General features: G+C 46.0%; 1 protein-coding gene across 1 annotated transcript in view; it reads left to right on the forward strand.

Annotated features, from left to right (window-relative positions):
• The window catches only part of sgcd (sarcoglycan, delta (dystrophin-associated glycoprotein)), a gene marked incomplete at both ends in the record, with an annotated part of 84,088 nt that extends 73,700 nt beyond the window's left edge, over positions 1–10,388 (forward strand). The window contains 2 exons of the mRNA XM_084445731.1: positions 5,596–5,719; positions 10,215–10,388. Coding sequence (XP_084301857.1) covers positions 5,596–5,719; positions 10,215–10,388 — 298 coding nt within the window. The remainder of the gene's footprint in view (positions 1–5,595; positions 5,720–10,214) is intronic.
• Positions 10,389–15,679: the final 5,291 nt, after the last annotated feature.

The following is a 15,679-nucleotide window of genomic DNA, read 5'->3' on the forward strand; positions in this document are numbered from 1 at the left end:
TCTAGCGCGATCTTTTTCTAAGGAGATGAGGATCCAGAGAGATATCAGAGTTCTAGTTGTATGTCTTTCTAAAGAGATACAGTACGCATGTTCTAGTTGTATCTATTTCTAAAGAGATATCGGTGTTCTAGTTATAGCTCTTTCCAAAGGGATGAGGAGCCGTGAAGATACCTGTTTTAATGTTCTCTGTGAAGATGAGTAGATATACATGTTCTAGTTCTATCTCTGTGAAGATGAGTAGATATACATGTTCTAGTTCTATCTCTGTGAAGATGAGTAGATATACATGTTCTTGTTCTATCTCTGTGAAGATGAGTAGATATACATGTTCTAGTTCTATCTCTGTGAAGATGAGTAGATATACATGTTCTAGTTCTATCTCTGTGAAGATGAGTAGATATACATGTTCTAGTTCTATCTCTGTGAAGATGAGTAGATATACATGTTCTAGTTCTATCTCTGTGAAGATGAGTAGATATACATGTTCTAGTTCTGTCTCTGTGAAGATGAGTAGATATACATGTTCTAGTTCTGTCTCTGTGAAGATGAGTAGATATACATGTTCTAGTTCTATCTCTGTGAAGATGAGTAGATATACATGTTCTAGTTCTATCTCTGTGAAGATGAGTAGATATACATGTTCTACTGTAGTTCTATCTCTGTGAAGATGAGTAGATATACATGTTCTAGTTCTATCTCTGTGAAGATGAGTAGATATACATGTTCTACTGTAGTTCTATCTCTGTGAAGATGAGTAGATATACATGTTCTAGTTCTATCTCTGTGAAGATGAGTAGATATACATGTTCTAGTTCTGTCTCTGTGAAGATGAGTAGATATACATGTTCTAGTTCTATATCTGTGAGGATGAGTAGATATACATGTTCTAGTTCTATCTATGTGAAGATGAGTAGATATACATGTTCTAGTTCTATCTCTGTGAAGATGAGTAGATATACATGTTCTAGTTCTATCTCTGTGAAGATGAGTAGATATACATGTTCTACTGTAGTTCTATCTCTGTGAAGATGAGTAGATATACATGTTCTAGTTCTATCTCTGTGAAGATGAGTAGATATACATGTTCTAGTTCTGTCTCTGTGAAGATGAGTAGATATACATGTTCTAGTTCTATCTCTGTGAAGATGAGTAGATATACATGTTCTAGTTCTATCTCTGTGAAGATGAGTAGATATACATGTTCTAGTTCTATCTCTGTGAAGATGAGTAGATATACATGTTCTAGTTCTATCTTTGTGAAGATGAGTAGATATACATGTTCTAGTTATATCTCTGTGAAGATGAGTAGATATACATGTTCTAGTTCTATCTCTGTGAAGATGAGTGGAGATGTCAGGGTTCTAGTTCTCTATCTCTATGTCAGGAACGATCCTCTGTGACTTCCTATCTTTGCTGAATGACACTGGATAATTCTCTTCCCAGCTTCCCTACACACACACACACACACACACACACACACACACACACACACACACACACACACACTAACACATATCCTTCTGACTACACACACTAACACACATCCTTCTGACTACACACACTAACAGACATCCTTCTGACTGTACACACACTAACACACACACACACACACATCATTCTGACTACACACACTAACACACATCCTTCTGACTGTACACACACTAACACACACACACACACACACACACACACACACACTAACACATATCCTTCTGACTACACACACTAACACACATCCTTCTGACTGTACACACACTAACACACACACACACACTAACACATATCCTTCTGACTACACACACTAACACACATCCTTCTGACTGTACACACACTAACACACACACACACTAACACATATCCTTCTGACTACACACACTAATACACATCCTTCTGACTGTACACACACCAACCACACTAACACACACACACACATCCTTCTGACTACACACACTAACACACACACACACTAACACACACACACTAACACACATCCTTCTGACTGTACACACACTAACACACACACACACATACTCTTCTGACTGTACACACACACACATATCCTTCTGACTACACACACTAACAGACATCCTTCTGACTGTACACACACTAACACACACACACACACACACACTAACACACATCCTTCTGACTGTACACACACTAACACACACACACACATACTCTTCTGACTGTACACACACACACATATCCTTCTGACTACACACACTAACAGACATCCTTCTGACTGTACACACACTAACACACACACACACACACACACTAACACACATCCTTCTGACTGTACACACACTAACACACACACACACATACTCTTCTGACTGTACACACACACACACATCATTCTGACTACACACACTAACACACATCCTTCTGACTGTACACACACTAACACACACACACACACACATCCTTCTGACTGTACACACACTAACACACACACACACACACACACACACACACACACTAACACATATCCTTCTGACTACACACACTAACACACATCCTTCTGACTGTACACACACTAACACACACACACACACACACACACACATCCTTCTGACTACACACACTAACACACACACACACATACTCTTCTGACTGTACACACACACACACATCATTCTGACTACACACACTAACACACATCCTTCTGACTGTACACACACTAACACACACACACACACACATCCTTCTGACTGTACACACACTAACACACACACACACACTAACACATATCCTTCTGACTACACACACTAATACACATCCTTCTGACTGTACACACACTAACACACACACACACTAACACATATCCTTCTGACTACACACACTAATACACATCCTTCTGACTGTACACACACCAACCACACTAACACACACTAATACACATCCTTCTGACTGTACACACACCAACCACACTAACACACACACACATCCTTCTGACTACACACACTAACACACACACACACTAACACACACACACTAACACACATCCTTCTGACTGTACACACACTAACACACACACACACATACTCTTCTGACTGTACACACACACACATATCCTTCTGACTACACACACTAACACAAATCCTTCTGACTCTACACACACTAACACACACACGCACACACACACTAACACACATCCTTCTGACTGGGCACAACATAGTCCTCCTGTCAGTCCCAACGGAGGAGCGCTGGGTGAGAGAATGAGAGGGAGGAAGGACAACAAAAATAAACAAACAACAAACATCTTTATTTGTCGTAAGGGGAGATAGAGGCCCATCACACAGTGTAGGAAGCAAAACACACACAAAATGTCTGGAGCATCGACCGACGACTCTCCTCTCTGCTCTGAACCCGGATGGAGTGAACTAGAGGAAGGAGAGAATGAGAGGAAGGAGAGAAGAGGTGAAGAGAGTGTAGAGGGAGTGGCAGGAAGTTGAGATGAGAGGGTGGAGGGATCCCAGCTTCAACACGTTCCTTGAGTGATGTGGGATTCGTGAGTCAGACTCTTGAATATCAGGCTCTGTCAGTCAGACCATAGAGACGGCCCACTGATTCTGGGACATCGTCTTTTTAAAAGATATATATATTAGACCTTTATTTAACCAGGTAAGCTCATTGAGATAAAGAATGTCTTTTTCAAAAGCGACCTGGCCAAGAGGCAGCAAATGACAATACAAAAGGTTATTCAAGGTAATATTCAATAGCTTCTAAGTCTTTGATTTCCACAATAGAGCAGAAGAGTGAGGTTCAGGAACTCAATTCTGTCTTCATTCACTCCATTGAGTTTTCGGAAAATCCTTATATAAAGAGTTTTAATCGTGGAACCAAGTCAGCTGGCTAAGAGATGAATCACGACCACAAGTCTGTATGATGGAAGCCATAAGTCTGTATGATATCAACCTTGTTTTAACAAAAACTCATTTTATTTGTGATGTCATGGGAAAGTACTACACTACCCACAATCCTGTGTAACAGACAGAAAGTGTAACAGACTGATAGTGGAGTTTGCTGTTACCATGGAAATGTTTACCCATGGTCAGCCCTTTTGCGCGCAAGACATTACTACAATGGTTAACACTAAACTCAACGACTGTTTACCACAAACAACCATGAATTCTCTTTCTGATTATTTTCATTAAATATCTGATGTTTTATGTTTATTGACATCAGTGACAAGTTAACTAACTAGCTCGCAACAACAAAAATGCTCAAAAAAAGTTATTTTAATTTGGAAGTTGTTTGAAATGTATCATTGGCAATGCTTTATGGGACGGGTGATTCATTCACTCTTAAAATAATTATGCGCACAGGCTTTTTTTGTTGTCGTTGCTTTTTTGTGCTCAGAATGTTTTAAGGTCAGGATTCATCAGCTAGCCAGTTGGATTGGTTCCAGGTTTAAAACTCTTTATATAATGATTTTCTGACACATCAGTGAAGTGAATATAGGCGAGACCCCAAAAAGTGTGCATTCACTGTGGCGCTCTATAGCGATGGCAATAGAGAGATATTTTTGGTGGTTGTGAATGAAATTCAAGTCTCACCAAAGTGTTCTGTTTTCCTACTTGACTGTTGTTCTAACTTTGTAGTTCGTTCTCATAGATCAGTCTGTTAAAACTACAAATTCTTCCTGTGTGACATCACATCCCTGTCCTCTTCATCCTGAAACTATGTCACTTCCTTTTTCACTGTATAACCTATCGACCTCGTCCTCAAGTGAACTCACTCTGCCCGGATTCACTTCCTGTGCTCGAGTCCGACTCTGCAGAATCGTAACAGAATAAAACTATTGTCTTTGTTTAAAACCAGCTTGACCGACCACTCAGCGTGTTCTTTGAAATCTAAACTAAACCAAGTAAGATTTTAATTTACATGGTGAATGACTGAAGCGGGTTGTGAAAGATGACATGTACAGTAATGTAATTCAGATCCGAGCCTCTATCCCTCATTCCCAGCAGGCTGGTCATTTCCTCCAGGCCTGTTTGCTTGAATGTTCATGAGAGTCAAATGGTCCAGAATGGGAGATCTGACAGCCACTTATTTCAATACAAATGCGCCGAGTTGTTTTTGTCGGTCATGTGATCAATAATTAATTTCCTCGTTGGGTCGTTGCCGAGGCAAGGCTAGCCAGGAGAGGAGGGAGGGTGGGGGTGAGACAGACTGAGAGAGAGAGAGAGAGAGAGAGAGATAGGGAGGGATGGTGAGAATTGTGGAGGTGGAGAGAGAAACAGGTAGCTGGAAAGAGAGATAGACAGAGAACAAGGGAGGGGTAAAGAGACGGAACGAGAAAAAAGGAGGGGGACAGGGAGGGATAGAGTTAGAGAGAGAGAGAGTTAGAGAGAGAGAATAAGAGAGAGAGAGAATTAGAGAGAGAAAGAAAGCTAGAGAGAGAGCAAGAGACGGAAATGAACTGGAGACTTCCCAGACCTAAACTCTTATCCCAGATCACGCCAACACCGTCAGAGCCTGCCCAGATCACCACACATTCATCCAAAGTGATACCTGTTCTCTCCATGGTCTCTCTAACGAGTGTTGTGGCTGACCGCGGTGTGGGTTCTCTCTCCCATGTCCCAGGCTGGAGTCTCCGACGCGGTCTCTCTTCGTAGAGGCTCCTAAAGGGGTGCAGATCCTGGCGGAGGCAGGAGACATCCAGGCCATCTGTAGAAGTGACCTACGCCTGGAGTCCAAAGATGGAGAGGTGAGGAAACCAATAGGGTCCAGTTCACACTTTTGCTTTCCATCCATCCATCCATCCATCCATCCATCCATCCATCCATCCGTCCATCCATCCGTCCATCTGTCCATCTGTCCATCTGTCCATCCATCCATCTATGCATTGTCCCTTTCTTCCTTTATTCAGTCATTCTATACTCCCTTTCTTTCTTTCTTTCTTTCTTTCTTTCTTTCTTTCTTTCTTTCTTTCTTTCTTTCTTTCTTTCTCTTTCTTTCTTTCTTTCTTTCTTTCTTTCGTTCTTTAAATAGATAGATAGATAGATAGATAGATAGATAGATAGATAGATAGATAGATAGATAGATAGATAGATAGATAGATAGATAAAAAATGCAAAGAGCAGAGTACATGAAAAAAACATAAAGATGAAGAAAAAGCAATTTTAGTCAACACCTCAACGTCAACAGCCCCAGCAAAGAGTCTGTTAACGGAGCGGGAATGACTATATATCACTCCTTCACACAGAGGAGGTGAATGACTATATATCACTCCTTCACACAGAGGAGGTGAATGACCTCCTGTATATCACTCCTTCACACAGAGGAGGTGAATGACCTGTATATCGCTCCTTCACACAGAGGAGGTGAATGACCTCCTGTATATCACTCCTTCACACAGAGGAGGTGAATGACCTGTATATCACTCCTTCACACAGAGGAGGTGAATGACTATATATCACTCCTTCACACAGAGGAGGTGAATGACCTGTATATCACTCCTTCACACAGAGGAGGTGCATGACCTGTATATCACTCCTTCACACAGAGGAGGTGAATGACCTGTAATCACTCCTTCACACAGAGGAGGTGAATGACCTGTAATCACTCCTTCACACAGAGGAGGTGTCCCTCCACCCCTCCACCCCTCTATCCCTCCATCCCTCCATCCCTCCACCCCTCCATCCCTCCCTCCCTCCATCCCTCTATCCCTCCACCCCTCCCTCCCTCCATCTATCCCTCCTTCCCTCCCTCCCTCCACCCATCTATCCCTCTATCCCTCCCTCTATCCCTCCATCCCTCCACCCCTCCACCCCTCCCTCCCTCCATCTATCCCTCCATCCCTCCATCCCTCTATCCCTCCATCCCTCCCTCCCTCTATCCCTCCATCCCTCCCTCCCTCTATCCCTCCTTCCCTCCCTCCCTCCACCCATCTATCCCTCTATCCCTCCCTCTCTCCCTCCCTCCATCGCTGCCTCGCCTGCCTCTCTGTCTCTGGAGCTTCCAGCTCAGTCCTACAGTAGATTGAAAAGGTCTTTCTCTGCGTGCGCTATCTTTTATCTGCCCGGCTCAATCTGGGAGGGGATTAAGGGAGAACGCATTTCAAAGTAACCAAACGCTTCCTGCCCCGATGTCTGTCTGTCTGGTGCTTTAACTGTTTCAAGAGAAAGGTAGAAAGAGTGAAACTTTTGTCCTTCAGTCGCCCTTGGAATCCTGCTGATTCTAGTGAGGACAATAGAGGGGTTGGTTCTACTATAATAAACAGAGACTCATCTCCCTGTTATGGACTTGGGGGAGCTGACGATGGGACTTTTAGAGCCAGGCTCTCTGTTCATATAATTGCCCTCTTGCTCTCATAGCCCATTACAAGTGCCTTCAAACTCTCCATTTGTCACCTGGCTGACTTGCAGACAGATACTTCGCGCTCCAAAGGGCAGCCCTGACACTACCGTCGCCTCAATTAGCAGCGAGGTTCGTCCATTAGACCTCCCAGCCCCCATCCCCTCCGATCCAGCCTCTCTCAGCCTCTCTCTCTCACCCCCCCCCCTCCACTACGACCCAGCCCCCCGCCTCCCTCAGCCCCCCCCCCCCCGACCTCCGGCAGAGGCTTGCTCAATAGCAGATGTGTGGAGAAGTCAGCTGAGACTCGCTCTTAAAAGGGTTTCAGGTCATTTAGTGGGAATACTTCCCAGAGGCGCCTCAGAATGATTCCTTTTACCTGCTTATATGCGGGTACCTCCTCTCCTCTCCTCTCCTCTCCTCTCCTCTCCTCTCCTCTCCTCTCCTCTCCTCTCCTCTCCTCTCCTCTCCTCTCCTCTCCACTCCTCTCCTCCCCTCTCCTCTCCTCTCCTCTCCTCTCCTCTCCTCTCCTCTCCTCTCCTCTCCTCTCCTCTCCTCTCCTCTCCTCTCCTCCTCTCTCCTCTCCTCCCCTCTCCTCCTCTCTCCTCTCCTCTCCTCTCCTCTCCTCTCCTCCCCTCTCCTCCCCTCTCCTCTCCTCTCCTCTCCTCTCCTCTCCTCTCCTCTCCTCTCCTCTCCTCTCCTCTCCTCTCCTCTCCTCTCCTCTCCTCCCCTTGATTGTGGAGGCGTGGAAAGACAAAAATACAGACCTGTTAGTTTTTATTTTTGATTGAACCTTTATTTCAAGGTGCCACAGACAACCTTTTCGTTTCGCGACAATCAGCTGCCATTGTGATAATTCAGAAACGGGGAGCTTTGGAAAGTGACCTCTCTTCTTTCATCAGTTGGCGGTCGAGCACCTGTCACCTCTCTCTCTTGGATGTGTGTGTGTTTGCCGTCACTATGATTGTGAAAGCTGCCTCCTCACCAAGGTTATAATAGTTTTGCTTTTTTCATTATTTTTTTTTTTATATCGTTTTAACTTTTTGTTTTCAATTTCAGTTTAGTTTTGATTAGTTTTTAAAGCAGGTTTGCTAGTTTCGTTTCGTTTTTAATTTTTTGAAAATGCTTAGTTTTAGTTTAGTTTTTATTAGTTTCAGTATTAGTTTTAGTTTTTTTTTCTTCTGTGCTAGCCTCGTGAGACCATCCTGATCTCGTGAGCTCACGTTGTTTCACTCCGTGTGAAACAAACCATCTGGCGCACGTCAGGTTTCTTCTGCGCAGGACACAGCTAAAGAACATGGAGGATAGATTTCATATCCACCCAAAATACTAGGCTTAAGTATGAAATGAAAAAGACTAAAACTAAGGACATTAAAAATGTTTAGTTTATTTTAGTTATTTTTGTAAACACACAATACAGTTTTAGTAAGTTATCGTTTTTTTAGTAAAGTCTAGTTTTTATTTTTATTTCAGTTAACTAAAATGTTTTTTCACACGTAGTTTTCGTTTTTTAGTTAGTTTTCGTTAACTATAATAACCTTGCTCCTCACGTTAGCTACTTCTGTCTCATGTTGGCTGTGTTGATGGATTATGCATCTCCATAAGTGTGCCCAGGGCAGATCGAATTCACGAGGCTATAGGAACCTGAACGCTAGAACCATCACAGTGTGCTATAGGAACCTGAACGCTAGAACCATCACAGTGTGCTATAGGAACCTGAACGCTAGAACCATCACAGTGTTCTATAGGAACCTGAACGCTAGAACCATCACAGTGTGCTATAGGAACATGAACGCTAGAACCATCACAGTGTGCTATAGGAACCTGAACGCTAGAACCATCACAGTGTGCTATAGGAACCTGAACGCTAGAACCATCACAGTGTGCTATAGGAACCTGGACGCTAGAACCATCACAGTGTGCTATAGGAACCTGGACGCTAGAACCATCACAGTGTGCTATAGGAACCTGAACGCTAGAACCATCACAGTGTGCTATAGGAACCTGAACACTAGAACCATCACAGTGTGCTATAGGAACCTGAACGCTAGAACCATCACAGTGTGCTATAGGAACCTGGACGCTAGAACCATCACAGTGTGCTATCTACATTTATTTCATAATAATAATGAATCCAGAAAGCTGTCTGCGTAACATTTAAACAGGCAAGCCGTTAAGAGCGATGTCCTATTTGAGATAGCAGCTGGACAGCGCCTCATCTGTTACCTACTGTAACTGTAACAGCATGTTCCTTATCTGGAACATAATGTCCCAGGGTCTGATTGGACCATCCCTCCATCCCTCCACCCCTCCATCCCTCCATCCCTCCATCCCTCCACCCCTCTTTCCCTCCATCCCTCCTTCCCTCCACCCCTCTATCCCTCGATCCCTCCACCCCTCCATCCCTCTATCCCTCCACCCCTCTATCCCTCCATCCCTCTATCCCTCTATCCCTCCTTCCTTCCACCCCTCCACCCCTCCATCCCTCTATCCCTCCACCCCTCCATCCCTCCTTCCTTCCACCCCTCCACCCCTCCATCCCTCTATCCCTCCATCCCTCCACCCCTCTATCCCTCCACCCCTCCATCCCTCCATTCCTCCCTCCCTCCCTCCCTCTATCCCTCCATCCCTCCACCCCTCCATCCCTCCATCCCTCCATCCCTCCACCCCTCCATCCCTCCACCCCTCCCTCCCTCTATCCCTCCCTCCCTCCCTCCCTCTATCCCTCCATCCCTCCACCCCTCCCTCCCTCCACCCCTCCCTCCCTCCCTCTATCCCTCCATCCCTCCACCCCTCCATCCCTCCATCCCTCTATCCCTATCCCCTATGTTCCTTGTCTGTAACAGAATGTCCCGGTGTCTGATTGGAACAGTGTGCCTGACTCTCCTCTTCTCCTGATTGGTCAGATCACTCTGGACGCCGCGAGGATCCGCCTCCTGCGCCTCCCGGAGGGCAAGGCCTCGCCCTCGGCCACCAGACAGACTGTGTACGAGGTGTGCGTCTGCCCCAACGGGAAGCTGTTCCTCTCACGGGCCGGGGCGGGGTCCACCTGCCAGATCAGCAACACTGTCTGCCTCTAGAACACACACACACACACACACACACTCACACACACATCCAGATACACACACACACACACACACACACACACACTCACACACACACACACACACACACACACACACACACACTCACACATCCTGATACACACACACACACATCCAGATACACACACACACTCACATCCAGATACACACACACACACACACACACACACACACACACACACACACACACACACACACTCACACATCCAGATATACACACACACACACACACACACACACTCACACATCCAGATATACACACACACACTGACACATCCAGATACACACACACACTCACACATCCAGATATACACACACACACACACACACACACATCCAGATACACACACACACACACACACACACACTCACACATCCAGATACACACACACACTCACACATCCAGATATACACACACACACACATCCAGATACACCCACACACACACACTCACACATCCAGATATATACACACACACACACACACACACAGATACACAGACACATACTGTAGGATCACACACACGAGGACACATACATGCAAAACACACACACACACACACTACTGTACCACTAATACAAACACAAATACACACTGACAAAGAAAACAGACATATAATACAGCAACAATATTTCCCCAAACACATCACACACATCACACACACACACACACACACACACACACACACACACACACACACACACACACACACACACACACACACACACACACCTAGGGGTGGTATACTCCTAACAGCCCCCTGACAGGAAGTGAGAGACGTCCTACTGAGATGTATAAAGAGACACAGCGTGCTCTGTGTCCCTCCTCAAGACTATTCAGTACCTCCGTCTCTAGGGTGACCACCCACATTACACACCTCCATCTCTCCTCTCCTCTCCTCCTCTCCTCTCCTCTCCTCTCCTCTCCACTCCTCTCCTCTCCTCTCCTCTCCTCTCCTCTCCTCTCCTCTCCTCTCCTCTCCTCTCCTCTCCTCTCCTCTCCTCTACCCTCTCCTCTCCTCTCCTCTCCTCTCCTCTCCTCTCCTCTCCTCTCCTCTCCTCTCCACTCCTCCCCCCTCTCTCCTCTCCTCTCCTCCTCCCTCGCTCTGCTCCAGCCACTCATGTAGGGATAGATGGTTCCTATATCCTGGTGTGTTGGTGACAGTAACGAGTGTTCAGCTTGGTCCTGAACACGGTGTGTAAACATTTCTACTCCCCCCTGAATGACTTGGATGAGTCCGTGCTTCGGCCCTGAGCGCACGTCGTATCGTGAGAGCTCACGACGGCGTCGTACGTGGACTGTCAGTCGTCGCCTCGACCACGAAGAGAGAGCAGTGACCACCGAGATCAGCGACAACATCCCCCCCCCCCACACACACGGTGACACCATGAAAACCTGCATAACAACCAGAGCATCTCCAGCGGTGGTGACCCTAGCGGCTCGTGGCGCCGGGACTGAACCAACGCTCTGTTCACAGAGGGGAGCTGTGCCAGTGCCTTATACCAATGCACTCGTGGCAAGAAGGAGAAGCACATCACAAAGACTTTCGGCTTTCGGTTCGGGGAATACATTTGATTTGATTTCGTTTTTTTTGTTTGTTGTGTCGAGGATGGGGAATGCAATGATCTGCTTCCACCCCCCCAGCTGTGTCCGTCCCCCCCCCCCCACCCTTCCCCCTCTCTCTCTCTCTGTCCAGGTGTGCCCCCCCCCCCCCCCCTCTCTCTCTCTCTCTCTCTCTCTCTCTCTCTCTCTCTCTCTCTCTCTCTCTCTCTCTCTCTCTGTCCAGGTGTGCCCCCCACCCCCTCTCTCTCTCTGTCCAGGTGTGCCCCCCCCCCCCTCTCTCTCTCTCTCTCTCTCTCTCTCTCTGTCCAGGTGTGCCCCCCCCCCCCCCCCCCCCTCTCTCTCTCTCTCTCTCTCTCTCTCTCTTTCTTTGTCCTGGTGCGTTCTTTCTTTGCTCTTCAGATGATGTTTTTTGCAACAAAAAAAAAGTGACCTGATTTGTGAACCTTGTATGGAGATTATACTGTACGTATACATAAAAAAAACAACCTTTTTATACTGTCTCTCTGTAAATACACGTGACCACGCGTGTGTGTGTGCCCAGGACACGCCCGGGTGACGAGGACAAACACTGCTCTTTTGCGAACAGAAACTTTTATAACATCATGTGTTTTTTGTATAAAAACAAACCACACATCTTGATATAAGACAGGTTAGCATGTATAGGATGTTTCCCTGGTAATACTGTAGAAGATGTATCGCTTTTTCACACTAGTCCTGTCCCTCTTAGTGACAGTGTCCCCCGCTGGGACGCGCTAGTGGACAGACGTCCCTCTAAGTGACAGTGTCCCCCGCTGGGACCCGCTGGTGGACAGACGTCCCTCTTAGTGACAGTGTCCCCCGCTGGGGACGCGCTAGTGGACAGACGTCCCTCTTAGTGACAGTGTCCCCCGCTGGGGACGCGCTAGTGGACAGACGTCCCTCTAAGTGACAGTGTCCCCCGCTGGGGACGCGCTAGTGGACAGACGTCCCTCTAAGTGACAGTGTCCCCCGCTGGGACGCGCTAGTGGACAGACGTCCCTCTTAAGTGACAGTGTCCCCCGCTCGGACGCGCTAGTGGACAGACGTCCCTCTAAGTGACAGTGTCCCCCGCTGGGACGCGCTAGTGGACAGACGTCCCTCTAAGTGACAGTGTCCCCCGCTGGGACGCGCTAGTGGACAGACGTCCCTCTAAGTGACAGTGTCCCCCGCTGGGACCAGCTAGTGGACAGACGTCCCTCTAAGTGACAGTGTCCCCCGCTGGGACCCGCTAGTGGACAGACGTCCCTCTAAGTGACAGTGTCCCCCGCTGGGATGCGCTAGTGGACAGACGTCCCTCTAAGTGACAGTGTCCCCCGCTAGGAAGACCTGCAGTCGGGGGTGAGGTCTTACGCGTGTCGTGCGGAAGTCGTTCTATTATTAGCTTTCTTATGGATTGTGTATTTTGCGCTACGGTATTTAGTTGAACGATGCTCATAATGACATAAACACACAAACCAAAAAAGTTGAGGGGCTCTCATTTAGCAGCGCAGCACATCCTGTACCCAGTCGTCTGGTCCTGGGGGGCCAATCACAAGCGCCTTCGTCAGGGCTCATCTGAATACGGCACTGATTGCGTGGAGATTTGCCACAGAGAAAATGGACGCCCTCAAATCCACTTTGTCAGCGTGTTCTCTTCTTGTAGGCCGTAACATGAGGGGGTTAGCTGTAGCCTAGTACCCCCCCCCCCCCCTCTCTCTCAGTGGGCCATTCTGAGGAAAGCAATACAGTCTTCAAGAGGTTTATTAAGCTCTGTTACTGTCGCAGAACACAAAACTACCGTGTATTGACAAGACTTTACATTTTATATTGGGTCTACAAAATGCAATTCTTCCCTCATGGAATAATTCTATTTCTCCAGATCTCTGAACAGATAGTCACACTGTGTTAGGCCCAGACTGCATCGGCAATCTCATGCATTGTAAATGTTATGTTCCAAATTAATTGCGATAGACTATGATTAAACTATGTTCACAAAGATCGGCTCGTTTTATATCACAATAAACAGTATAAACATACATAATCACAGACTTATCCAAGCAGCTGTTTGAAGTTCTCCGCCAATGCCTGTGTCCTCGGAGGATGTGAACCAATCTCCAACTTAATGACTGCAAGTCGCATCTCAATTTCCTCTCCGTCATCACAGCCGAACAGGGGAGAGAGACGCTGAAGGGTTTGATTTGACTTCTGACAGTCGCATGCCGGGTGGATGAGAACTGGGAGTCTCATTAGTGGAAGTAACGCTGTGCCCATCAGTAGATCTGAACTGGCCCTCCACAACTGAGCCCCCCCCCTCTCTCTCTCTCTCTGACATCATCGTTTCAACTTTGATGGCTTATCCAAGATTCTCTCTGACCACAGTTTTCAAAACGGTTCTATTCAACTCGACTACACAGCGACTCACCAGAAAGAGTATCCTTCTGGGTTCACAAACGCTCGCATTGATGTAGATCAGTCGCTGGCTTACTGGGACGATCGTAATGACAGTCCCCATAAAGCCACCCGAGTGATGTGAGTAAGCCAGTCATCTGTCATCGTTCCTCATGAAGACAGCAGCTTACTGAAGGAGCCCAGTACAGATCAGATGCTCCCAGAAGGGCTCCGTTCAACATGTTTCAAGCGTAGAGAGATTATCTGTAACATTCGTAACTTTTTTGGATTATTGAAGCCATGCATACATAACTTCGACTGCATTATCTAACCAGCTTCATGCATTCTGTGGGGACATTTCCCGGACTAAAGCCAACCAACAAAGGTCTTAGTAGGGTTCATCTAATCAAAGTTTGTTAGTGGTATACACCAGACTACAATCTGCGACTGATTCAGATACACAAATTAATTTGAGCGATCAATTCTCCAAAAATATATGATTTGTCTCAAGATGCGACTGTGCTGTCTCTCTCACCTCAACAGAGAAAAGCAAGACTTTGACTGCCGTGTTTAATATCTTCATATGCTTTTTATTTCTTCAGATTTGTCTGTAAACACTAAATGTAGGACGGGAATTGAAGGAAATATATTTTGAGTGTTTGAAAAATTGTGTTGATATTTTCTGAGCTGTGTGTGAGTGCATTCATGTGTAACACGGTCTGATTACTTCTTAGCTTCGTTGAAACGTGTGAGTTCTGTGTCCGGGCTAATGATGAACAGTGGAGAAAGGTCAGAACATCTTTGTGACACCTTGAAAATGAAATAACATATCTTATATTTGTATTTCATTTTACTCACACTCACTCAGTATTTGCCATCTCATCATGTGTATTAGGTTGTAAATACAGCTCATCATCATCATCATCAAAAAGACTGATGGGTTTGGTTGATATTTCAGTATTTGAAGATATAGTAATGTCCTCTTCATCCAAGATCCAACCCAAATCATCCATTTTACACACGTCCTCTTTAAAGAGGTTTAATGAAGGTATTCATTTTTACAACGGTGGGTTCACACATTTTTTCGCAGGCTGAGACCTCATTGTAACTCATTTTATTCTTGATTTTGTTTTTTCTTGTTTTTAGCGTGATGTAAATGAAGAACATCCTCGCACTCTCTATGCAAAACAGACGGGTATGGAATATGGAATATGGAATGTGGAATATGGAATGTGGAATATGGAATATGGAAGGCGCTGTAGGAACACTAGGACGTATGTCAGTCAGATATCTTAAAAGGTTATTATACTTTCACT

Source organism: Borostomias antarcticus (genome assembly GCF_949987555.1).
Source record: "Borostomias antarcticus genome assembly, chromosome: 1".
Classification (NCBI taxonomy): Eukaryota; Metazoa; Chordata; class Actinopteri; order Stomiiformes; family Stomiidae; genus Borostomias; species Borostomias antarcticus.